The sequence below is a fragment of the Pogoniulus pusillus genome, chromosome 6 (genome assembly GCF_015220805.1).
Source record: "Pogoniulus pusillus isolate bPogPus1 chromosome 6, bPogPus1.pri, whole genome shotgun sequence".
Taxonomy (NCBI): domain Eukaryota; kingdom Metazoa; phylum Chordata; class Aves; order Piciformes; family Lybiidae; genus Pogoniulus; species Pogoniulus pusillus.
This window is the reverse complement of record NC_087269.1, coordinates 1290513-1315927: the sequence shown is the minus strand read 5'-3', so window position 1 is coordinate 1315927 and position 25415 is coordinate 1290513. Positions and strand designations below refer to the sequence as shown.

The 25415-nt window shown below is 57.1% G+C and overlaps 1 protein-coding gene across 6 annotated transcripts in view; it reads right to left on the bottom strand.

Annotated features, from left to right (window-relative positions):
* Positions 1-25415, bottom strand: part of FAM168A (family with sequence similarity 168 member A) — a 118115-nt gene that overhangs the window by 10465 nt on the left and 82235 nt on the right. For 4 of the 6 annotated variants that reach the window (XM_064144193.1, XM_064144192.1, XM_064144194.1 and 1 more), the window contains one exon: positions 4055-4135. The exons of 1 other annotated variant lie outside the window; for it this stretch is intronic. In XM_064144193.1, the coding sequence (XP_064000263.1) occupies positions 4055-4135 (81 nt within the window). Of the gene's footprint in view, positions 1-4054; positions 4136-17515; positions 17564-25415 lie in introns of those variants that run through there. One more of the 6 variants, XM_064144197.1, reaches the window with a different exon arrangement.

Below are 25415 nucleotides of genomic sequence, written 5' to 3'. Positions count from 1 at the left end.
CCACGAGCAATTGGCTTCCCGAGCTCAGTGACAGGAGCAGAGGATTCCAGAGCTTCTGCAGACCCTCTGTCAGGAACTTCCTCCTCACATCCAGCCCAGACCTGCCCTGGCACAGCTTCAGACTCTGGCCCCTTCTGCTCTTGCTGCTTGCCTGGCAGCAGAGCCCAACCCCACCTGGCTACAGCCTCCCTGCAGGCAGCTGCAGGCAGCAATCAGCTCTGCCCTCAGCCTCCTCTGCTGCAGGCTGCACCCCCCCAGCTCCCTCAGCCTCTCCTCTATGCCTGGCTATTCTGTGTCCCTCTGGGACATGCCTTGATGGTCACCATGCTGCTAGCTGGACTGCTGGACTCAGTGACCTTAAAGGTCTTTCCCCACCAGCCCAATTCTGTGATGCTTTCCCTCTCCTTACAGAGCAACTCCTCCTCCAGGGAGGACCCAGAAGCCAGAACGAAGGATTGAAGCTTTCCCATCCTCTTCCACCACATCCCCATAGAGACCCAAAGCTGATTTTAGAAAGCTCAGGGCTGCTTTTGTTGTTGTTGTTCTTCTTCTTCTTCCTTTCTTGAGGCCCCCAAAGTGATGGATGCAATGAAAAATAAAGGCAAAGCATTCTCCTCCCCCTTGCATTATGAATTAATGCAGCTGAGAGCAGCCTCCAACCTCTAAGCCTCTGCCCTACTTTTAGGCAAATCATAAAAAGGACCAAAAATGACTTTTTTCTTCTTAATGAAGGAAGTTGAACCATCTCCAGAAGACAAAATGCCTGGGAGGGAAGAAGCAGCAGGCTTAATGAAGACACACATTCTGCTTTTGGGGGTTGTGAGTTGTTTTCCTTTGGTAATTGTGAGCTGTTGTTTGGTTTTAAGGAGCTCCTTTTGATCTACTTGAAAGGAATTTGGGTTGGCCTAAATCAGGAGGCAGCAGAGTAGGCAGTGCTGGTGGATTTGAAGCCTCTTTTGTGGTTTTCCCTCTTATAAAGATGGGAAAATCCACCAGGGAATGCACAGAAGGTAGAGTCTTGAGTTGTTGCAGTCAGCCAGGATGGAAACAAACTCATTCCCTTAGGAATTCATTCAGAGAGCCCTGCAGAGGGACCTGGCCAGGCTGCATGGGTGGGCAGAGGCCAAGGGCATGAGACTGAACAAGGCCAAGGGCAGGTTCTGCACTTTGGCCACAACAACCCCAAGCAGCACTGCAGGCTGGGGCCAGAGTGGCTGAGAGGAAGCAGGCAGAGAGGGCCCTGGGGGTGCTGGCAGAGAGGAGCTAAACATGAGCCATGGTCTGGTTGACAGGCCAGGGCTGGGTGCCAGGTTGGGCTGGGTGAGCTTGGAGCTCTCTTCCAACCTGCTTGGTTCTATGACTGGAACATCTCTGCTGTGAAGAGAGGCTGAGAGCCCTGCAGTTGTTTAGCTTGGAGGTGAGAAGGTTGAGAGGAGACCTGATCCATGTCTGAGGGGTGGGTGGCAGGATGAAGGTGCCAGGCTGTGTTTGGTGGTGCCCAGTGACAGCACAAGGAGCTGTGGGTACAAGCTGGAACCCAGGAGGTTCCACCTCAACAGGAGGAGAAAGTTGTTTGGTGTGAGGGTGGCAGAGCTCTGGAGCAGGCTGCCCAGAGAGGCTGTGGAGTCTCCTTCTCTGGAGGCTTTCAAGGCTTCTGAATGCATTCCTGTGTGACCTGCCCTGGGTGGTCCTGCTTTGGCAGAGGGAGGTTGGAGTGGATGAGCTCACAGAATCAGGCAGGGTTGGAAGGGAGCACAAGGAGCAGCCAGTTCCAACCCCCCTGCCATGCCCAGGGACACCCTACCCTAGAGCAGGCTGCACACAGCCTCAGCCAGCCTGGCCTCAAACACCTCAGGAGCTGCCTACCAACACATCCCATTCCATCAATCTATGATCCCAACAGCTCAGGTTGCTCAGAGCCTCATCCAACCTCACCTGGAATGGTCCCAGGAATCAGGCATCTCCCAACTCCCTGGGCCAGGATCTCACCACCCTCTCAATCTCCCTTCAGTGGAGTTTGAGGGTGGGCAGCACACACCTGAAGGAACAAAACCTGCTCCACACTGCACTTTAAGATGTTCAGTGGGGATGAAAAAGCAGCTCAAGGCCCTACCAGAAGCACCTCAAACCCAAATGGAATCCAGAGTTGGCCACAGGGAATGGTTTTGCCTAACAGCAAATTGAATCTGTGGTGTGGGAGAAGACAGCACCAAGAAAGGGTTTGGCAATGAAACCTCCATTCCTGCTTCCTCTGCTCTGGAAAGCTTCCAAGCTTGGGGAATCCACTGACTTTTATGACAACCAAGAGACTCCAAACTTGGCAGTTCAGAGCAGAAAGGCTTTAGGAAGAGTTGTGACCAAGCCTGGCTTTGTGTTTGTTACACAGGCACCCATCTGCCTCCCATGGCTCCTTGAGGACTCAGCTGAACAAAGATGCCTTCAGTCTGAAGCTTTCCAACCCCCACAGCTCTTTGGAGGTGAATCCATTCATGGAATGATTTGGGTTGGAAGGAACCTTGAGAGGTCATCTAGTCCAAATCCCCCTGCAGCCAGCAGGGACATCCCCAACCAGAGCAGGTTGCTCAGAGCCCCAAACAACCCTGACCTTAAATGTTCATCTCTGGAGCTCCTTAAGGCCAGGCTGGATGTGGCTCTGGGCAACCTGCTCTAGTGTGAGGTGTCCCTGCCCATGGCAGGGGGGTTGGAGCTGGATGGTCCTTGGGGGTCCAGAGAATTGAACCTGTTGAACACTCATATGGGCTCTGGTCCCATCCCAGTGTTAATGTAAGATGGAGAGGAGGATTATAACTAATTAGCATCCCAAAAGCATAGGATCACAGAGCTGTCAGGGCTGGAAAGGAGCTCAAGGATCATCCAGTCCCTCAGTGTCCACCCTGGAGTGAGTGGTGACAACTGATGGCTCTAAAAGCCATCAGTGCACAGCTTGGATTAGCACCAAGGTAGAGCCCACACCTCAGAAAGTCCTTTGGGACACACAGAGAGAGACACTGCCAATGAATGGAGCTGGTGACAGAGTCAGGGAGGCAACAGCTGAACCCCAGGAGCCTTCTCTGGAAGGTTTCTACTTGCAAGGTGGAAACCTCTGGGGTTTGGGCACCAAGCAGCAGAAGGGAAATCACAGAGCCACAGAAGCAGTCAGGTTGGCAAAGCCTCTCAGGATCACCAAGGCCAGCCCAGAGCCCTGCTCTGCAAGGCTCACCCTAAACCAGAGCCCCAAGCACCACATCCAAACCACTTCTGAACACACCCAGGGCTGGGGACTCCACCACCTCCCTGCCCAGCCCATCCCAGTGCCACTCCTGCTGGGAAAACATTTTCCCTCCTCTCCAGCCTAAACCTCCCCAGTGGCAGCTTGAGGCCATTCCCTCTTGTCCTGGCACTCATTCCCTGGCACAAGAGACCAGCACCAACCTCTCCACAGCCTCCTTGCAGTTAGCTGCAGCCAGCCAGGAGCTCTGCCCTCAGCCTCCTCTTCCTCACACTACCCAGCCCCAGCTCCTTCAGCCTCTCCTCAGCAGATGTCCTCTGCAGGCTCTTCCCCAGCTTCCCTGCCCTGCTCTGCCCTGGCTCCAGCACCTCCACATCCCTCTTGCCTTGAGGTGCCCAAACCTGAACCCAACCCTCGAGGTGAGGCCTCCCCAGGGCAGAGCCCAAGGGGACAATCCCCTCCCTGCTCCTGCTGGCCACAGCATTTCTGCTCCCAGCCAGGATGCCTTTGGCTGTCTCTGCCCCCTGGCCACACTGCTGCCTCACATTCACCTCTTTGTCCAGCACCACCCCCAGGTCCCTTTCTGCCAGCAGCTCTCCAGCCACACTGCCCTCAGCCTGTAGCACTGCTCAGGGTTGGTGTGACCCAAGTGCAGGACATGTGGCTTGGTTGAAGCTCATCCCATTACCATGGATCCAATCCATCCCAAGTCCTTCTGCAGAGCCTCCTGCAGATCACCACTGCCACCTAACCTGGGGTCAGCTGCCAAGTCAAGAGCCTCCTGCACTTGCCCAATCTCATCTGCACACACAGGTGTTGGTTTACCTGGGGCATAGCCAGGGCTGCTGGTTGGGTACATGTTGGGGTTGTAGGCTGGGGCAGCAGTGGGGTAGCCTGTGGGATAACCTGCAAGGAGATAAAAGAAGAGAGAAATTATCCTTGTGGCATCATGGAGGAGAAGACAGCAACCCTGGGATGCAGTAAAGAAGCTGTGGGAGCAGAGAGAGCAGCAGCACAGCCCCAGGGGTCAAGCACTGCTGTGTCCCTAGGGTAGCCAAAGGGCTGGGGATGTGCTCCACAGATTCCACCTGCCAGCAGGGATGTCTCAGCTTTGTCCCTCTAGGGAATGAGGACAAGCAGCAGAGAGCAGAACACAGGGATACAGGATCAGAAAGGTTGGGACAGGCTTTGGCTCTTGGGGTCTTCAAACCCAACCCTCAGCTCAACCCCACCATGGCCCCAAGTGCCATGGCCAAAGGTTTCTGGAACACCTCCAGGCATGGAGGCTGCAGAACCTCCCTGGGCAGCATCTGTCCATCCCTGACCACTCCTGCAGCAAAGGAATTGCTCCTAAAATCCAACCTAAGCCTCCCCAGGCACAATTCCAGGCCATTTCCTCCCCTTCTATCACCTGAGAGTGAGGAGCAGAGCCCAACCCCCACCTCACTGCAACCTCCTAAGACCACCACTAAACCATAGCCCTCAGCACCACACCTCCAAGGCTCTGAAACACCTCCAGGCAGGGGGGTTCCACCACTGCCCTGAGCAGCCTGGACTAGGCCTTGGCAACCCATTCAGGGACTGAATGTTTCCTCCTCTCCAACCTAACCCTCCCCTGGTACCATCTCAGGCCATTTCCACTGCTTCTATCACCTGAGACAGAGAAGAGACCAACCCCCACCAGGCTCCAACCTCCTCTCAGAGAGCTGCAGAGAGCCAGAAGGTCTCCCTTGAACCTCCTTTTCTCCTGGTTCAACCCCCAGCTCCCTCAGCTGCTCCTCCAGACCATACCCTAGCTCCATTGCCTTTCCCTGGGCACAACATTCAGGAGGCTCTGAAGAAAACCACCACGACAGAGACACTGAGTGACCTTCAGCTGGGACAACCCAACCAGCTCAGCTCTGCTGGAAAGGCTCTCCTTGGCTGCTTGGATTCATCACACCTCAACCCTCACCCACTTGACATCACAGAATCACAGAACCAAGCAGGTGGGAAGAGAGCTCCAAGCTCAGCCAGCCCAACCTAGCACCCAGCCCTGCCCAACCAACCACACCATGGCACTAAGTGCCCCAGCCAGGCTTGGCTGCAACACCTCCAGCCACAGCCACTCCACCACCTCCCTGGGCAGCCCATTCCAGTGCCAATCACTCTCTCTGCCAGGAACTTCCTCCTCACATCCAGCCTAGACCTGCCCTGCCTCAGCTTCAGACTCTGGCCCCTTCTGCTCTTGCTGCTTGCCTGGCAGCAGAGCCCAACCCCACCTGGCTACAGCCTCCCTGCAGGCAGCTGCAGGCAGCAATCAGCTCTGCCCTCAGCCTCCTCTGCTGCAGGCTGCACACCCCCAGCTCCCTCAGCCTCTCCTCACAGGGCTCTGCTCCAGGCCCCTCCCCAGCCTTGCTGCCCTGCTCTCAACACCTTCCAGCACCTCAGCAGCTCTCTGCAATTCAGGAGCCCACAGCTGGACACAGCTGGACTCCAGGGGTGGCCTGAGCAGTGCTGAGCACAGGGGCACAAGAACCTCCCTTGTCCTGCTGCCCACACTGCTCCTGAGCCAGCCCAGGATGCCATTGGCTCTGCTGCCCACCTGGGCACTGCTGCCTCAGCTTCAGCTCCTCTCTCCCACCACCCCCAGGGCCCTCTCTGCCTGCCTGCTCTCAGCCACTCTGGCCCCAGCCTGCAGTGCTGCTTGGGGTTGCTGTGGCCAAAGTGCAGAACCTGCCCTTGGCCTTGTTCAGTCTCATGCCCTTGGCCTCTGCCCACCCATGCAGCCTGGCCAGGTCCCTCTGCAGGGCTCTGCTACCCTCCAGAAGAGCTCAGCACTCAGCCCTGGAAGCTTGGTGGTGCTCAGCACTTCCATGAAGAGCTTCTTGCTGCAGGCAAGGCAGAGATGCTGCACAAAAAGGTGCCAGCTTTTGTCTTCACTCATGGCTGCACAACTGCCACCCCTGGGAGGGACCCCAATTACCTGCCAGGCCACCTGGAAAGAGAACATTCCATGGCAGCTCAACCTCCTTGGAAGCCTCATGAGGTTGGGATGGGCTCTGCAGTAAAAAGCTTGCAGAGCACCTTCAGTTTGCATCATCATCACCTGGCTGGGTCACAGGGAGTTCAAGGGGGGGGGATCTAAGCTGGGAGAGAAACCTCCACACACTGCAGAGCTCAGCCTGTGGAAGAAGGGCTTGAGAGAGTCCAGCACAGAGCCCCAAAGCTGCTGAAGGCAGTGGAAGGTCTTCCTCAGGAGGAGAGCCTGAGGGAGCTGGGGCTTGGAGGAGCCTGAGAGCTGCCCTCATTGCTGCTGCTGATGTGCAGGGTGAGTGTCCAGAGGCAGCAGCCAGGCTCTGCTGGGTGATGCCCAATGCCAGCCCAAGGGGCACTGGGGGGAAGTTGAGGCATAGGAAGTTCCATGGCAACATGAGGAGGAATTTTACCCCTGTGAGGCTGCCAGAAGCCTGGAACAGGCTGCCCAGGGGGGCTGTGGAGTCTCCCTCTCTGGAGATGTTCCAGACCCACCTGGATGTGTTCCTGTGTGATCTGCTCTGGCAGGAAGGGGCTTGGACTGGATGAGCTTTGGAGGTCCCTTCCAGCCCCTGACTTTCTGTGGTTCTGTGACTCTGAGAATCACAGCATGACAAAGAACCTGCCCCAGGAGAGCAAAAGCTGCAGTCACAGAATGGCTTAGGCTGGAAGGGACCTGAGACATCACAGAATCACAGCTCCAGCAGTCAGGCTGCCAAAGCCCCTCAGGATCACCAAGGCCAACCCAGAGCCCTACTCTGCAAGGCTCACCCTAAACCAGAGCCCCAAGCACCACATCCAAATCTGTGATTCTGTGACTGAGAGGCTGGAGCAGGTCCAGAGAAGGGCAACAAAGTTGGGGAAGGGTCTGGAGAACAGGGCTGGGGAGGAGCAGCTGAGGGAGCTGGGGGGGTTGAGGCTGGAGAAGAAGAGGAGGCTGAGGGCATACCTCATTGCTCTCTCCAGCTCTCTGAGAGGAGGTTGCAGTGAGGTTGGGGTTGATCTCCTCTGCCTAGTCTCAGGTGACAGAACTTGTGCCAGGGGAGGGTTAGGTTGGAGAGGAGGAACAGTTCCTTTGCTGCAGGAGTGGTGAGGGATGGGCAGAGGCTGCCCAGGGAGGTGCTGCAGTCCCCATGGCTGCAGGTGCTGAAGGAACCTGTGGCCAAGGCACTTTGGGGCCATGCTTTGATGGCCTTGGTGGGGTTGGGTTGAGGCTTAGCTGAGGGGAGACCTCCACATCCTCTACAGCTGCAGTCCCCATGGCTGGGGAAGGTGTGGAGCTGGCCCTTGGGGCCATGCTTTGATGGCCTTGGTGGGGCTGGGTTGAGGCTTGGCCTCAGTGACCTCGAAGGTCTCTCCCAAGCACAGCAGCTGCACAGTTCTCTGAGCCTGTGTTTTGCACAAGGTGGAGGACACTCAGCAAGCTGCCAGCTCCCTCCTGTCCCTCTTTAGGTTTGTACTTCTCCAAAGATAAAGCAGCATTGGGAACAGTTCCCTTCCCCCTCTCCCTTCCTCTCTCCCTTCCCCCAACCTCCTCTCCCCACCAAGTTTTTTCTCTGGGAAGTAATTTCTGATTTCCATATTAATCAAAAGCAGCTTTTACCTTCCTGCTGCCCTAATCCTAGGAACAACCTTCAGATGGCCTTGGTGGGGTTGGGTTGATGCTTGGATGCATTTCATAGAATCATAGAACCAGGCAGGGTTGGAAGGGAGCACAAGGAGCAGCCAGTGCCAACCCCTGCCATGCCCAGGGACACCCTACCCTAGAGCAGGCTGCACACAGCCTCAGCCAGCCTGGCCTCAAACACCTCCAGCCATGGGGCCTCAACCACCTCCCTGGGCAACCCATTCCAGCCTCTCACCACTCTCCTGCTCAACAACTTCCTCCTCACCTCCAGCCTCACTCTCCCCACCTCACCTTTGCTCCAGTCCCCCCACTCCTGACACTCCCTCACAGCCTCCAAGGTCCCTCCCCAGCTTTTTTGGAGCCCCCTTCAGATCCTGGCAGGCCACAAGAAGGTCCCCTGGGAGCCTCCTCTGCTCCAGCCTGCACAGCCCCAACTCTTTCAGGCTGTGCTCACAGCAGAGGTGAACTGTTCTGCATGGACCACCCTAGGGAAGATCCTGCCTTGGCAGGGAGCTTGGATTGGATGATCTCTGGAGGTGCCTTCCAACCCCTAAGGTTCTGTGACTCTGAGACTGTTGGAAGCCTTCCCCACTGCAAGCAGCAAGCCCTGAGCAGCTCCAGCCCTCCTCAGGCTGCTGGGGTGCAGCCTGTGGGACACCATCACCTGCCCTGGCTGCCAGGGAGCCTTGCCCTGCTTCACACACATGCCTGCTGCTCCACTTGCTCCCTGCACCTCCCTGGCAGTGGTCCCAGAGCAGAGCTAACCCAAGAGCAGACACAATGACCCTCCAAGAGCCTCTCTGTGCCAAGCTGCACTGACTCTGCCTGCTGCCTGCCAGCGGAGCCTGGGATATGGTAATGAGCAGGCAGCTCCCAGCCCACTCCCTCCTCTTGCCTTCATTAATTAAAGGCTTTCCTCTCTCTCGTTCATAGATGTGGGGAAGGACCTCTGCAGCTCACCCAGTGCAACCCCCCCCTGCTCCAGCAGGGCAGCCACAGCAGCCTGCACAGCAGCACAACGCCCAGGGGGGGCTGGAAGCTCTCCACAGGAGACTCCACAACCTTTTTGGGCAGCCTGCTCCAGCCCTCCAGCACCCTCACACCAAACGAGCTGCTCCTCATGGTCAAATGGCACCTCCTGGGTTGCAGTTTGTGCCCCTTGCCTCTTGTGCTGACCCTGGGCACCACTCAGAAGATGCCAATCCCATTCTCTTTCCCCTCCACAGCCCCTTCAGCTCTTGCTGAGCACTGCTCAGCTGCTCTCTGGGGCTGCTCTGCTGCAGGCCCCCAGTCTTTGCTCCTCACAGAGCTGCTGCAGGCTCTCAGCCTCTCCCCAGCACTTCCCAGGCTCTCTGGCATTGTGCAGCCCAGACCCAGAGGCAGGACTCCAGATGTGGCCTGACTAAGGCAGAGTAGTGTGGGAGGAGAACCAACCTTGACCTCCTGCTGGCTACACTCTTCTTTGTGCACCCTAGGACACCTCTTTTGGCCACCAGGGCACAGTGCTGGCTCCTGGAGGTTCTGTTGTCCACCAGCACTCCAATCTTGGCCTCCTGCTGGCCACACTCTTCTTTGTACACCCTAGGACACCTTTTTGGCCACCAGGGCACAGTGCTGGCCCCTGGGGATTCTGCTGCCCACCAGCACTCTTGAGTACTTCTCCACAGAGCTGCTCCCCAGCAGGTCCCCCCTCAGCTGTCCTGCTGCAGGAGGCTGTCCCTCTCCAGGGGCAGGGGCTTGAGCTCCCTGAGCTTCCTCACCCCAGCTCTCCAAGGCTGGCCAAGCCTCCCTGAAGGCAGCAGAGCCTGAGGGCTGCCACCACTCCTGCCAGTCTGACACCAGCAGCAAACTGGCTGAGGGTCCCCCCTGCCTCTTCAACCAGGTCACTGGTGATGAAGATGCTGAGCAAGAGCAGACCCAGCCCTAACCTCTGCTGCCCACCACAAGCTGCTCCTTTCCCAGCAAGCAGTCAAAGACATCACAGATCTCCTCCTGCCATGCCCTGAGGCTTGAGGGCTGCTCCTCAGCTCCCTGCAGCTCCCTGAAGCCTGGCAGGCAGCAGACTGCTGCAGCACAGATTGGGAAGCTTCCCTCGACTAAATCTGAGCCCAACACTCAGGAACCAAGGTGCTGAGATAACTGCTTGGATCTTCTACCCTCTCATTTCCATCAGCCATGTCTGTGGCTCCTAAATCAGGTTAATTAAGAGCTGCTGGAGCTAATGGTGGCTGAGCAGCACTTGAACAGAGTCACTTTTCAGCTGTTATTCACTTGGGGTTTGGTTGGTTGGGTTTAGGCAGCATAAAAGGATGCTGAGGGATATGGATGCTGCCTTGAAGCAAGGAAGAAGCTCCTCTGCAGAGCCACTGATGGCAAGCAGAGCATTTGTGATCACAGAACCAATCAGGCAGGGTTGGAAGGGACCACAAGGAGCAGTCAGTTCCAACCCCTTGCCATGGGAAGGGACACCCTACCCTAGAGCAGGCTGCTCACAGATGCAGATCTTCAGTAGAAGCAACCCTCCCTCACTGCCTGCTCCCATTTCTCCTCCCAGCACATTCACAGCATCACAGCAAAACCTCCAGGTTGGAAAAGACTCTCAGGACCTCCAGGTCCAACCTATTCATTGCCCCAGGGTCCTCCCTCTTGCCTGCTTACACAGAGTCAGAGAATCATTGACTCAAGCAGGTTGGAAGAGAGCTCCAAGCTCAGCCAGCCCAGCCTAGCACCCAGCCCTGCCCAACCAACCAGACCATGGCACTAAGTGCCCCAGCCAGGCTTGGCTGCAACACCTCCAGCCACAGCCACTCCACCACCTCCCTGGGCAGCCCATTCCAGTGCCAATCACTCTCTCTGCCAGGAACTTCCTCCTCATATCCAGCCCAGACCTCCCCTGGCACAGCTTCAGGCTCTGGCCCCTTCTGCTCTTGCTGCTTGCCTGGCAGCAGAGCCCAACCCCACCTGGCTACAGCCTCCCTGCAGGCAGCTGCAGGCAGCAATCAGCTCTGCCCTGAGCCTCCTCTGCTGCAGGCTGCACACCCCCAGCTCCCTCAGCCTCTCCTCACAGGGCTCTGCTCCAGGCCCCTCCCCAGCCTTGCTGCCCTGCTCTCAACACCTTCCAGCACCTCAACAGCTCTCTGCAATTCAGGAGCCCACAGCTGGACACAGCTGGACTCCAGGGGTGGCCTGAGCAGTGCTGAGCACAGGGGCACAAGAACCTCCCTTGTCCTGCTGCCCACACTGCTCCTGAGCCAGGCCCTCCTGGGTTCCCTGCCCCTTGTCCTGCCCCTGGGCACCACTCAGAAGATGCCAGCCCCATCCTCTTGCCCCCAACAGCCCCTTGAGCTCTTGCTGAGCATTGCTCAGATCCCCAGGGCTCCAGGGAGACCACAGAGCAGCCTTTCAGTGCCTGAAGGAGGCTACAGGAGAGCTGTGGAGGGAGGCAAAGGCTGGGAACAGCAGGCTGAGAGGAATGGATTGAAGCTGGCAGAGAGGAGATTGAGACTGGAGACTAGGAGGAAATTCTGTGGAATGAGAGTGGAGAGACAGGCACAGGCTGCCCAGGGAGGCTGTGGCTGTGCCCTCCCTGAAGGTGCTCCAGGCCAGGCTGGATGAGACCTTGAGCAAGCTGAGCTGGTGGGAGGTGTCCCTGCCCATGGCAGGGGGGTTGGAACTGGCTGAGCTTTAAGCTCCCTTCCAACCCATTCCACAGATCTATGAATCTTCAAGTGGCTGCAGCATGAAAATCCACCAGGTCCAGGTCTTTGCAGGACTTTGGCTGCTGAGGAACCTGCTGGGACAGAGCATCAGCTTCTCTTTTGGGTTAAGAGAGCTTCAGGTGGTTTGGGCTCAGCCTTTCAGTGGTGAGCAGCTGAGTGAACTGTCAAAAAGAGATTTCCAGGCTGTGCCATTTCACTGCTCAGGAAGAGTTCCTCTTGCCCTTTATCTGATTTGGGCTTCAATTGCTACAAACAGCCTAAATTAATTTACAAGAGAAAATCTCCTCCTGCATTCTCCTTGCCAGCCAGGCTGGAGCAGTGACATGCTCCTCAGAGTGGTCCTAGCACAGGCACCAGATAACAAAGTGCCTTATCTAAGAGCAGGGCAAGGGATATCAAACCACTGCCACCAAGGGCTCCTGCTCAGAGGCTTCCTGAACTCTCATCTCAACAGCTCACAGCACCTGGGCACACTCTGCCTCATCTTCAGCCACCTCCAGGGCTTTCCTTTGCTGCAGCCACACTGTCCCCAGCCTGGAGTTGTCCCTGGGGGTTGCTGTGCAGCTCCCAGCACTTGGCTTGGGTGAACTTCATCCCATTGGCCTTGGCTCAGGGCTCCAGGCTGGCCAGAGCCCTCTGCAGAGCCTCCCTACCCCCCAGCAGCTCCACATCCCACCCAGCTTGGTGCCCTCTGCAAGCTGACTGGGGGTGCCCCAATCCCCTCACCCAGACCACTGAGCAGAGTCACACAGGGGCTGGAAGGGACCTGCAAGGCTCATCCAGTCCAGCAATGAGCTCTGCCCTGAGCCTCCTCTGCTGCAGGCTGCACCCCCCCAGCTCCCTCAGCCTCTCCTCACAGGGCTCTGCTCCAGGCCCCTCCCCAGCCTTGCTGCCCTGCTCTCAACACCTTCCAGCACCTCAGCAGCTCTCTGCAATTCAGGAGCCCACAGCTGGACACAGCACTCCAGGGGTGGCCTGAGCAGTGCTGAGCACAGGGGCACAAGAACCTCCCTTGTCCTGCTGCCCACACTGCTCCTCAGCCAGCCCAGGATGCCATTGGCTCTGCTGCCCACCTGGGCACTGCTGCCTCAGCTTCAGCTCCTCTCTGCCAGCACCCCCAGGGCCCTCTCTGCCTGCCTGCTCTCAGCCACTCTGGCCCCAGCCTGCAGTGCTGCTTGGGGTTGTTGTGGCCAAAGTGCAGAACCTGCCCTTGGCCTTGTTCACTCTCATCCCCTTGGCCTCTGCCCACCCATGCAGCCTGGCCAGGTCCCTCTGCAGGGCTCTGCTACCCTCCACAGCTGCTCCTAGCTTGGTGCCAGCTGCAAACTCACTGCTGCTGGACTCAACCCTCTGCTCCAGAGCATCAATAAAGGTCCCTCTCTGCCTGGCTGCTCTCCACAAAATTGCTTCAGTTGGAAGAGACCTTCAGGACCACAGAGTCCAACCTTCAACCCAACCCCACCATGGCCATCAAATCATGGCCCCTAAGTGCCATAGCCACAGGTTCCCTGAACACCAGCAGCCATGAGGACTCCAGCACCTCCCTGGGCAGCCTCTGCCCATCCCTGACCACTCTTGCAACAAGGAAATTGTTCCTTATCCCCAACCTGACCCTCCCCTGGCACAATTCCAGACCATTTCCTCCCCTTCCATCACCTGAGACTGGGGAGCACAGACCCCTGCAGTTCAACACAGCCAGAAGCTGCTGGCCAAGAGAGCTAAATCCCCATTTCCACTTTTTATCTCCCTTCCACCCTACTTTTATTTCCCAGCCAACACCCAGAAGAAGCCTCCCAGGCTCTCCTGCAGCTGCCTGGGCTCAGGTTCTGTTGGTCTGAGCAAAAACCTCATCTTGCAAACCAGCAGCAGCTGCCCAAAACTATTAGTTGAGATAGTCTGGATTGGGTTTAAGGCACATCCTATAAATAACCCAGAGTGGCAGAGCTTGACAGGCTGTCAATCAGCATCACTTCTGGCCAAGAGACATCTGTCACATTCCCTTCCTGCCTTCAGACAAGTCTTGAGGGGGAAAGAAGAGGCAGGAATTGGTTGGATTCCCTCCACATGCATGCTCAGTGCAGTGATTTGCTTCAGTCTGTACCTGCTGGATCCAAAGCAAGGCTTTGCTCCAGCTTTGCTCCAGTCCCCCCACTCCTGACACTCCCTCACAGCCTCAAAAGTCCCTCCCCAGATTTTTTGGAGCCCCCTTCAGATCCTGGCAGGCCACAAGAAGGTCACCTGGGAGCCTCCTCTGCTCCAGCCTGCACAGCCCCAACTCTTTCAGGCTGTGCTCACAGCAGAGCTGCTGCAGCCTCTCAGCATCCTCCTGGCCCTGCTCTGGACACTCTCCAGCATCTCCACAGCCCTCTTGTCCCAGGGGCTCCAGAGCTGGATGCAGCACTCCAGGTGGGCTCTCAGCACAGCAGAGCAGAGGGGCAGAATCCCCTCCCTGGCCCTGCTGCCCACACTGCTGCTGCTGCAGCCCAGGCTCTGCTTGGCTCTCTGGGCTGCAAGTGCACACTGCTGGCTCCTGCTGAGCTTCTCCTCCAGCAGCACCCCCAAGTCCCTCTGCTCAGGGCTGCTCTCCAGCCTGGCACTGCCCAGCCTGCAGTGGTGCTTGGCATTGCCTCCACCCAGCTGCAGGACCTTGCCCTTGCTCTTGTTGCCCCTCCTGAGCTTGGCTTGTGCCCAGCTCTGCAGCCTGCCCAGGTGCCTCTGGCTGCCATCCCTGCCCCCCAGCCTGCTTGGTGTGGGCAGCAAACCTGCTGAGGCTGTACTCAGTGCCTCTGCCCAGGGCACCCCCAGAGATGCTGAACAGGACTGGTGCCAGGACTGCTCCCTGAGGGACTCCCCTTGGCCATGGAGCCTCTGGCAGCCACTCTTTGGTGTGGGACAGTGACCTTCCTGGTTAGTCACAGAATCCTTAGTGCAGAGGACACTGAACTGTGACCCTCTTCTCTGCAGAGTGATGAGGATGAAGCTCACCAACTCTCCCAGCCCCTTCACTCAGGCAGCATCTCAGAGCCAAAGGCAGGCAGGGAGACACTGCTCCTCTCCCTGCCCACAGGCACCCCCCCCCAGCTCATCTTTCCCCCTCTCCAGGGACTTCTCCCTCTGCAATAGAAGAGAAAACATTTTCTGGGGCTGCTGCAACGCTGCAAAGGTCAGTGTGGGGTGTGGGGAGGTGAGGAGGTGCCACAGCAGCAGCTCTGCCCTGAGCCAGAGTGACAAGCTAAAGGCAGGCAGGTGACAGGGTTGCTTTTTGCACCTGAAGAACTCTGCTTCCCCACCTGAACCCAGAGGCAGCTCTGCTCACTTCAGCACAAGTCACCTCCTGCTCTCACTGCCAGGTAGATGTGATGTGGCTGAGCAGAAGGTGAGCAGCAGCCTGGCCCAGTTGCTGTGTCTTTAACAGAGGTAAGGAGTCACAGACTGCACTGGCTTGGGAGGGATCCTCTCAGGTCATCTTGTCACCAGGGACACCCCCAGCTAGATCAGGCTGCTCAGAGCTGCATCAAACCTGACCCTGCCCAACAATGGCACCTCAACCACCTCCCTGCAGCCTGCTCCAGTGCCTCACCTGTGCAGAGCTTCTCCTTGTGGCCAACCTAACTCTGCCCTGCTCCACTTCCAAACCATTTCCCCTCCTCCTATCACCCCAGGCCCCTCTAAAGAGCCTCTCCTCAGCCTTCCTGCAGCTGCCCTTCAGATACTGCAGTGCAGCTCTAAGGTCTCCTTGCAGCCTTCTCTCCTCCAGGCTGCACAGCCCCAACCCTCCCAGCCTGGCCCCACAGCAGAGGTTCTCCAGCCCCCTCTGGTCACCTTGGTGGCCTCCTCTGGACCCTCTCCAGCAGCTCCAAGCCTCTCTTTTGTGCTGGAGGCTCCACAGCTGGCCCCAACCCTGCAGCTGAGGTCTCCCCAGAGCAAAGCAGAGCAGAGGGGCAGGATGCTCTCTCCCCAGCTCTGCCCACACTGCAGCCCAGGCTGCCCTTGACCTTCTGTGCTGCCAGTGCCCACTGCTGGCTCCTGCCCAGCTTCTCTTCCACCCCCACCCCCAAGTCCCTCTCTGCTCTCATCCTTATCCTCCCCCCAACTTGTCCAGGGCTGTTCCAACCCTTGCACTTGGCTTTATTGAGCCTCCTGAGGTTCTCCTCAGCTCACCTCCACGGTGAGGCCCCTCTGGATCACAGAATCATAGTATCAGAGAACCAAGCAGGTTGGCAGAGAGCTCCAAGCTCAGCCAGGCCAACCAAGCACCCAGCCCTGCCCAACCAACCAGACCATGGCACTAAGTGATGCCACCTCCATCCCATGCTGCAGCCTCACCAACCTCACCACTCAGCCTGGTGCCATCTGCAGACTTGCTGAGGGTGCCTCAACCTCCCCATCTGTGTCACTGGGACCAGCACTGGACCCAGCACAGCCCTCCAAGGGCCACCACTTGTCCCCCACCTCCATCAGGACATCTTTTCCTCTCTGCTCAGCACTAAACAGGAATTGCTTTGTCTGAGCTGCAATCTGCACTGGAGTGGAAAGGTTGAGAGGAGGAGAGGGGGGAAATGCTGCAGTAAGCTGAAACCTGGGGAGATGCACGTGAGGAGAAAGAGGATGAGGACCTCCTGCCTCATGCCCTGCTTTGCCACCTCCATCTGAAGGGGAGACTCTGACAAGACTCTGCTTAGGGCTGGAAGGGACCTCCAAAGCTCATCCAGTCCAAGCCCCTTCCTGCCAGAGCAGATCACACAGGAACACATCCAGGTGGGTCTGGAGTATCTCCAGAGAGGGAGACTCCACAGCCCCCCTGGGCAGCCTGTGCCAGGCTTCTGGCAGCCTCACAGGGGTAAAATTCCTCCTCATGTTGCCATGGAACTTCCTATGCCTCAACTTCCCCCCAGTGCCCCTTGGGCTGGCATTGGGCATCACCCAGTAGAGCCTGGCTGCAGCCTCTGGGCACTCACCTTGCACAGCTTCATCAGCTGGAACATGGGCAGCCCTCAGGCTCCTCCAAGCCCCAAACCCATCTCCCTCAGGCTCTCCTCATGAGGAAGATCTTCAGGGAGTGTCAGGAGTGGGGGGACTGGAGCAAAGGTGGAGGTGGGGAGAGTGAGGCTGGAGGTGAGGAGGAAGTTGTTGAGCAGGAGAGTGGTGAGAGGCTGGACTGGGTTGCCCAGGGAGGGGGTTGAGGCCCCATGGCTGGAGGTGTTTGAGGCCAGGCTGGCTGAGGCTGTGTGCAGCCTGCTCTAGGGTAGGGTGTCCCTGGGTATGGCAGGGGTTGGCACTGGCTGCTCCTTGTGCTCCCTTCCAACCCTGCCTGCTTCTGTGATCTTCCACTGCCTGCAGCAGCTTTGTGGCTACCCCGGGTCAGGACACTCTGCCCTAGAGCAGGACACCCTACCCTGGGTCAGGACACCCTAACCCTAGGTCAGGACACCCTAACCCTAGAGCAGGACACCCTACCCAAGGTCAGGACACCCTAACCCTAGAGCAGGACACCCTAACCCTAGAGCAGGACACCCTACCCAAGGTCAGGACACCCTAACCCTAGAGCAGGACACCCTACCCAAGGTCAGGACACCCTAACCCTAGGTCAGGACACCCTACCCAAGGTCAGGACACCCTAACCCTAGAGCAGGACACCCTACCCAAGGTCAGGACACCCTACCCAAGGTCAGGACACCCTAACCCTAGAGCAGGACACCCTACCCTAGGTCAGAACACCCTAACCCTAGGTCAGAACACCCTAACCCTAGGTCAGGAACCCTGAGGGCTGCCAAATCCTCACTGCTGCAGGCTCTTTGTCTCTGGGCTGCTAAGCAGAGCCTCCCCACTGCCTTCCAAGCACTGCTGCAAAGTTCACTTGCTCAGCTCACGATGAAGATCAAGGCACATCTACCTCTGCAGGCAGAGCTATTAATAGTCACTTACCTCTCCAGCTGCAAATTCAAGGCTCCCTGCAGCCAATCCTCACCCTCCTTAAGATGCTGCTGCTTCTTATCCCACCTAACCCTCTCATCCTACAGAAAATGGCAGGATTTTCAGCTTGGAATATTAAAAGCCTTTCTCCCATCACTCATTTCAAAGGGAAAGGAGCCAATAAGAAACAAAACCCAACTGGAGGTCAGAGCACTTCTCAGCTCACCGAATGCAGAGGTGATCTCCCTTCCAGCCAGCCCCTCCCTTTCCCCAGCCCTTCTGGATTCCTCTGTGCACATTTTAATTGCTTTTCTGACATCTCCTGAATGTAATCTTCTTGGCTGTGTTGTTCCTAGGATTAGGGCAGCAGGAAGGTAAAAGCTGCTTTTGATTAATATGGAAATCAGAAATTACTTCCCAGAGAAAAAACTTGGTGGGGAGAGGAGGTTGGGGGAAGGGAGAGGGGGAAGGGAACTGTTCCCAATGCTGCTTTATCTTTGGAGAAGTACAAACCTAAAGAGGGACAGGAGGGAGCTGGCAGCTTGCTGAGTGTCCTCCACCTTGTGCAAAACACAGGCTCAGAGAACTGTGCAGCTGCTGTGCTTGGGAGAGACCTTCGAGGTCACTGAGGCCAAGCCTCAACCCAGCCCCACCAAGGCCATCAAAGCATGGCCCCAAGGGCCAGCTCCACACCTTCCCCAGCCATGGGGACTGCAGCTGTAGAGGGTGTGGAGGTCTCCCCTCAGCTAAGCCTCAACCCAACCCCACCAAGGCCATCAAAGCATGGCCCCAAAGTGCCATGGCCACAGGTTCCTTCAGCACCTGCAGCCATGGGGACTGCAGCACCTCCCTGGGCAGCCTCTGCCCATCCCTCACCACTCCTGCAGCAAAGGAACTGTTCCTCCTCTCCAACCTAACCCTCCCCGGCATAAGTTCTATCACCTGAGACTAGGCAGAGGAGATCAACCCCAACCTCACTGCAACCTCCTCTCAGAGAGCTGGAGAGAGCAATGAGGTCTGCCCTCAGCCTCCTCTTCTCCAGCCTCAACCCCCCAGCTCCCTCAGCTGCTCCTCCCCAGCCCTGTTCTCCAGACCCTCCCTCAGCTTCGTTGCCCTTCTCTGGACCTGCTCCAGCCTCTCAATCAGAGAATCAGAATCACAGAACCTGAGAGGCTGGAAGGGACCTCCAGAGATCAGCCAGTCCAAGCCCCTGCCAAAGCAGCATCCCCCAGGGCAGGTCACACAGGAGTGCATCCAGGTGGGCTTGGAAAGCCTCCAGAGAAGGAGACTCCACAGCCTCTCTGGGCAGCCTGCTCCAGGCCTCTGCCACCCTCACACCAAACAACTTTCTCCTCCTCCTGTGCAGATGAAACCTTCTCTCTTCCACTCTGCATCCATTGCTCCTTGGCTTCTTGCTCTGCACCCCCAAAACAGCTTGGCCCCTCCACTTGACACCCACCCCTCAGCTAGGGAGAGACATTGAGCAGAGCTCCTCTCAGCCTTCTCTCCTGCAGCCTAAGCAGCCCCAGGGCTCTCAGGCTCTCTGCACAGGGCAGATGCTCAAGTCCCCCACTCACCCCCGTGCCTCTCTGCTGGACTCTCTGCAGCAGGTCCCTGTCCCTCCTGCCCTGGGGAGCCCCAAACTGGACACAGCATTGCAGCTGTGCTCTCAGCAGGGCAGAGCAGAGCAGAGGGGGAGCAGAACCTCCCCAGCCCTGCTGCCCACACTTCTCCTGCTGCTCCCCAGGCTGCCATTGGCTCTGTTGCCCACCAGGGCACATTGCTGGCCCATGCAGAGCTTGCTGCCCACCAGCACTCCAAGCTTTCTCCAGGGAGCTGCTTTCCAGCTCCCCGGTGCCCAGTCCTGGCACACAATCCCTTCTCACCTCCTGCTGGCCACTCTACTGCTGATCCAAGCCAGGCTGCTGGTGACATCCTTGGCCCCCCGAGCTGCTGGCTCAGCTTCAGGCAGCTCTCAAGCAGCACTCCCAGCTCCTTCTCTGCCAGGCAACCTTCCAGCAACAGCTGAACAAAGATCTGCTCTGATGAACAGCTGAGCTCAATCTCCTTAAGGGAGAGCTCCAGCTGAAGACAAAGAGAGTTAACCTCTTCCCCCAGGCCCCTCCTCTCCCCCAGGATGCTGAACACCAGGTGAGCTGAAAGCAGAACCCCAAAGGTATTCAGACCATGTGGTGCCAGGGGAGCTTCCAAAGCCTGCTTGGATCCATTTCTTCCTGTTTCAAACCTGCTCCTGCCCAGGTTCATCTTTCCCTCACAAACACTCAGCTGCACTTCCCAGTGGCAGGTCAGGGCTGGATGGGCTCTGAGCAGCCTGCTCGAGTGGGAGGTGTTGAAGCTAGAACCAGACCATCATAGAATGGGCTGCATTGGAAGGGAGCTGCAAAGCTCAGCCAGTCCAACCCTCCCTGCACTCAGCAGGGACAGCCTCAGCTAGAGCAGGTCACCCACAGCCCTCTCCAGCCTCACCTTCAACATCTCCAGGGATGGAGCCACAACCACCTCCCCAGCAACCTGTTGCAGTGTTCCAGCACCCTCCTGGTGCAGAACTTGTTCCTCACATCCAAGCTCAATCTGCTCTGCTCTACTTTGAAGCCATTGCCCTCATCCTGTCCCTGCAGCCCTTTGCAAACAGTCTCTCTGCAGCCTTCTTGTAGCCCTCTGCAGCTCCTGGCAGCAGCTCTGAGCTGCCCCTGGAGCCTTCTCTTCTGCAGCCTGCACCCCCCCAGCTCCCTCAGCCTGTGCTCACAGCAGAGCTGCCCCAGCCCTGGGCTCCTCCTTGTGGCCTCCTCTGTGCTGCCTGCAGCAGCTCTGTGCCCTCTTGCTGCTGGGGCCAGCAGCCCTGGAGGCAGGACTGGAGGTGAGGAGTGAGCAGAGCAGAGCCCAGGGGCAGGATCCCCTCTGCTGCCCTGCTGCCCCCCCTGCTCTGGCTGCAGCCAGCACACAGCTGCCTGCTGGGCTGCAGGAGGGCACTGCTGGCTCCTGGGCACTTTGGCACCACCTGACACCCCCAAGCCCTTCTCCTCAAACCTCCTCAAGCTCCACCTGCTTGCAAGTGAGCCTGGGGCTGACTGCTCCCTGATGCCTAAGAGAAAGTTTGGGTCAGGTCCACGAATGCCCTTTAAAATAAAGAGGAAAACCAAAGTAAGGGAAAGGAAAAGTAGGTCAAGCAACTCCCAGCTGCTGAAAAAAGGACAAAGAAGGCTGCAGAGATCTGATTACCTCCTGCAAGTGCCACCAAATAGCTGAGGCATCCTTTAGAGCTGATTGAAATCCCACATGGGGTAATCCCTGATTAAATTTGGGGGGTGTGAAATTCCATTAGCTCCCTCAGTTCTTAAGTGTGTGGGATAAGGAAGCTCAGAATTAAAGGGGAAGGAAAGAAACCAACCCAAAACCTAAAGGAGTGTTTTAATCTCTATCTGAATTCCAGCTCCCCCCCCCCAGCTCCTTATCTGGGAGATTAGTCTCAGTCATGGAAGGCATCAGGGTCTTACAGCTGCATGTGAGCTTGGCTGTCCAAGGAGCTGCTTGTGGAGAGGTTGGCAGGCAGTGAGGAGTATGGTGGAACCTCCCTGTACCTCTCTCAGAAGCTGAAGACCCAAGAAGACCTCACCCAAGGCTCGTTGAGGATAAAGAGACACCAGAAATGCAACCTGGAGCAAAGCCAAGGACCAAAAGCAAAGCTCTCCAGAGAGGTGAACTGCTTGAAGAGGTTGGCAGGCAGTGAGGAGTGTGGTGGAACCTCCCTGTACCTCTCTAAGAAGCTAAAGCCCCAAGAAGACCTCACCCAAGGCTTGTTGAGGATAAAGAGACACCAGAAATGCAACCTGAAGCAAAGCCAAGGAGCCACTTAGTGCCATGGTCTGTTTGGTTGGCCAGGGCTGGGTGCTAGGTTGGGCTGGCTGAGCTTGGAGCTCTCTTCCAGCCTGCTTGGTTCTGTGATTCTGTGATTCTCTGATTCCCTGGCAAGAAGTTCATGGAGCAAAATCCTTCTGGAAACCATAGCCAGGCATGTGGAGGATTGGGAGCAGCCACCATGGGTGTGTGAAGCACAACTCATGCCCAGCTACCCTTCACAAAGGCACAGCCTGGTGGCTGATGAGGAAGCTCTGGCTGCTTGCTCTGGCTCTCAGCATGGTCTTTCCCTAGCCAGGGGCAGGGAATTAATGACTGGAGGTGTGGAAGTCTGACTGCAAGGGTCACTGCGTGTGGTTCCAAGGCAGATTGGCACTCTCCAAGCCTGGTGCTCAGCCAGGAGCTGGGCTGTGCTCTGCCAGAAGAAGAGAAGGCAAAGTGAAGAGCAGGAGAAGGAATACCACAGAGCAGGAGAAGGAATACCAAAGAGCAGGAGAAGGAATACCAAAGAGCAGGAGAAGGCAAAGTGAAGAGCAGGAGAAGGCAAAGTGAAGAGCAGGAGAAGGAATACTGAAGAGCAGGAGAAGGAATACCAAAGAGCAGGAGAAGGAATACCAAAGAGCAGGAGAAGGAATACCAAAGAGCAGGAGAAGGAATACCAAAGAGCAGGAGAAGGAATACTAAAGAGCAGGAGAAGGCAAAGTGAAGAGCAGGAGAAGGAATACTGAAGAGCAGGAGAAGGCAAAGTGAAGAGCAGGAGAAGGCAAAGTGAAGAGCAGGAGAAGGCAAAGTGAAGAGCAGGAGAAGGCAAAGTGAAGAGCAGGAGAAGGAATACCGAAGAGCAGGAGAAGGAATACCAAAGAGCAGGAGAAGGAATACCAAAGAGCAGGAGAAGGAATACTAAAGAGCAGGAGAAGGAATACTAAAGAGTAGGAGAAGGCAAAGTGAAGAGCAGGAGAAGGAATACTGAAGAGCAGGAGAAGGCAAAGTGAAGAGCAGGAGAAGGCAAAGTGAAGAGCAGGAGAAGGAATACCAAAGAGCAGGAGAAGGAATACTGAAGACCAGGAGAAGGCAAAGTGAAGAGCAGGAGAAGGCAAACTGAAGACCTCAATGCCACCTGCAGCTACCTACTGGTAGATGGAGCCAAGCTCTGCTGGGGGGGGGTGGAGGGCACAGCAATGGGCACAAGTTGCTGGCAGAAAAAAAAACTCCACTTGGTCTTGAGAGGAAACAGGCCACAAGAAGGTCCCCTGGGAGCCTCCTCTGCTCCAGCCTGCACAGCCCCAACTCTTTCAGGCTGTGCTCACAGCAGAGCTGCTGCAGCCTCTCAGCATCCTCCTGGCCCTGCTCTGGACACTCTCCAGCATCTCCACAGCCCTCTGGTCCCAGGGGCTCCAGAGCTGGCTGCAGGACTCCAGGTGGGAAGTAGCCTCTCCCAAGGCTGCTGCTAAAGCCATAGCCCTCAGCAGCACATCTTGAAGGCTTCTGCTGCTGGCCCTGCCATGGAGAGGAGAAGCAAGCAGGTGGAGCAGGAGGGTGTGCTCCAAAGCAGCAATTCTCAGGCTCTCAGCAGGTCCCACACTTGAAAGAGAGCTGCTGAGAATAACACAGGAGGTGACTTGAGGAGAAGATCTGAGGCAATGCAGCTTTCAGCTCTCAAGCAGAGGTCACCAAACAGGGCAGCTGCTGCCTCTTTTTTTTGGCTCCTCCATGGTTTCCAGGCAGCTTGGCAGAACCTTTTTGGGTGTTGGCATAGCAAAAGAAGAGATGATGAAAAAGAAGATGAAAGTCAAGCTCTGAGGAGCTCCAGCAGAATGTGAAGGTCCCTCCTGCACAGAGGGGCTGCAAGCAGCACAAATGTCCCTCCCTCAGGCTTGGGCACTTCAGAGCTTTCCCCTCCTGCCAAACCTCCACCTCACATTACACTTGGATTGGCTTTAGCTGCCTGGCAAGGCAGCAGCTGCACACAGCTGGAACCAGGGCATGAAAGGCAAGGGAGACTTCTGCCCCTTGGGGAGGGACAACCTCCTGCAGCAGCACAGCTGAGGGGGGACTTGCTGGGGAGCAGCCCCAAGGAGAAGGGAGACAATGAAGTGCCCAGGAACCCAGCAAGGTGCCCTGGAGGCCAACAAGGTCAATGCTCTTGGTGCCCAGGAGCCAGCAAGGTGCCCTGGAGGCCAACAAGGTCAATGCTCTTGGTGCCCAGGAGCCAGCAAGGTGCCCTGGAGGCCAACAAGGTCAATGCTCTTGGTGCCCAGGAGCCAGCAAGGTGCCCTGAGGGGCATCAAGAAGAGTGTGGCCAGCAGCAGACCAGGTGAGGTTCTTCTTCCCTTCTACTGCACCAAAGTGAGGCCACATTTGAAATCTTGGGGCCAGCCTGGCAAGGGCTGCAGAGAGGCCAGGGCAGGCTGGGCAGAGGCTGAGAGCCTGCAGCAGCTCTGGCAGCAGCAAAGGCTGAGAGCCCTGGGGCTGGGAGCCTGCAGCAGAGCAGCCCCAGAGGGCAGCTGAGCAGTGCCCAGCAAGAGCTGAAGGGGCTGTGGGGGGCAAGGGGCTGGGGCTGGCATCTGCTGAGTGCTGCCCAGGGACAGGGCAAGGGGCACAAACTGCAAGCCAGGAGGTGGCATCTGGAGGTGAGGAGGAGGTTGTTTGGTGTGAGGGTGGTGGAGGCCTGGGGCAGGCTGCCCAGAGAGGCTGTGGAGTTTCCCTCTCTGGAAGCACTGCAAACACACCCCTGTAGAGATGAAACCTCCTGGGTTGCAGTTTGTGCCCCTGTCCCTGTCCCTGGGCAGCACTCAGCAGATGCTAGCCCCAGCCCCTTGCCCCCCACAGCCCCTTCAGCTCTTGCTGAGCACTGCTCAGCTGCCCTCTGGGGCTGCTCTGCTGCAGGCTCCCAGCCCCAGGGCTCTCAGCCTTTGCTCCTGCCAGAGCTGCTGCAGGCTCTCAGCCTCTCCTGGCCTCTCTGCAGCAGTTCCCAGGCTCTCTGGCACTGGGCAGCCCAGACTTGGTTGTGATATTCCAGATGAGGCCAGAGTAAGGACCAAGCTTTGCTATGCACTTCAGGCAAGCCTGGTGGCTGCAGCAGCTGCCTCTGCTCTCCACTTCCAGCTCAGTAAGATACCAAAGCAGACCCAAAACTGAAGGCAAACAGACAAAAAAAAGGCAGAGTGAGTCCCACTAAAAATGCAAACCACTCTGAGAGGAGATTAAAACCTTTCATCCTGTTTGGGTGGCAGCAACAAGAAGGGTTAAAAACAAAGCAGGCTGAGGGCCTGTCTGCTTTTAACCACCCCCTGAAGGTCATCTCCACTCAGAATTCCTTCCTCTTCATATCATTTAAAGACCTCAGCACTCAGGCAGACCCAAACATATGGCCTGGGGCTGCCTGGAATGAGCTCACCTGTCTCAACCCTCTGCCATCAAAACTCACTGCCATAGTAACTGAGTCCTCAGCTGGAATGCTAATTATCCTCCCCTCTGCTTCCAGGAGCCAGGCCCACCCCAAAGCAGAGATTCCTTCCTCCTCCCCTCATTAAGCAGTTTCACTTGCTCAGCACATTAATGCAGAGCTCAGAATGATTCTGAAGGGGCAGCAAATGAGCTGCATTAGATCTGCTTGCTGGATGCTCTTAGCCAGAGGGACTCAGGGAGGGGCTGGAAGGAAACCCAGAGGTGCACAAGGGTGGGTTGAGGTTGGGTACCACATGGCAGAGCACCAACCCAACCCCAGCAGGCAGAGGGAGGGATGAAAAACCTCCTTCCTCCCATCTTTGAGAGGTTCAGGGCTTGAGCTTCCCTTTCTAAATCTAATCTTGCCCTCAGTGTGGATCTGAGAAGGTTGGGACCAGCTCAGTGTGGAGCTGAGAGGGCTGGGACCAGCTCAGTGTGGAGCTGAGAGGGCTGGGACCAGCTCAGTGTGGAGCTGAGAGAGCTGGGACCGGTTCAGTGTGGAGCTGAGAGAGCTGGGACTGGTTCAGTGATGATCTGAGAAGGCTGGGACCAGCTCAGTGTGGAGCTGAGAAGGCTGGGACCAGCTCAG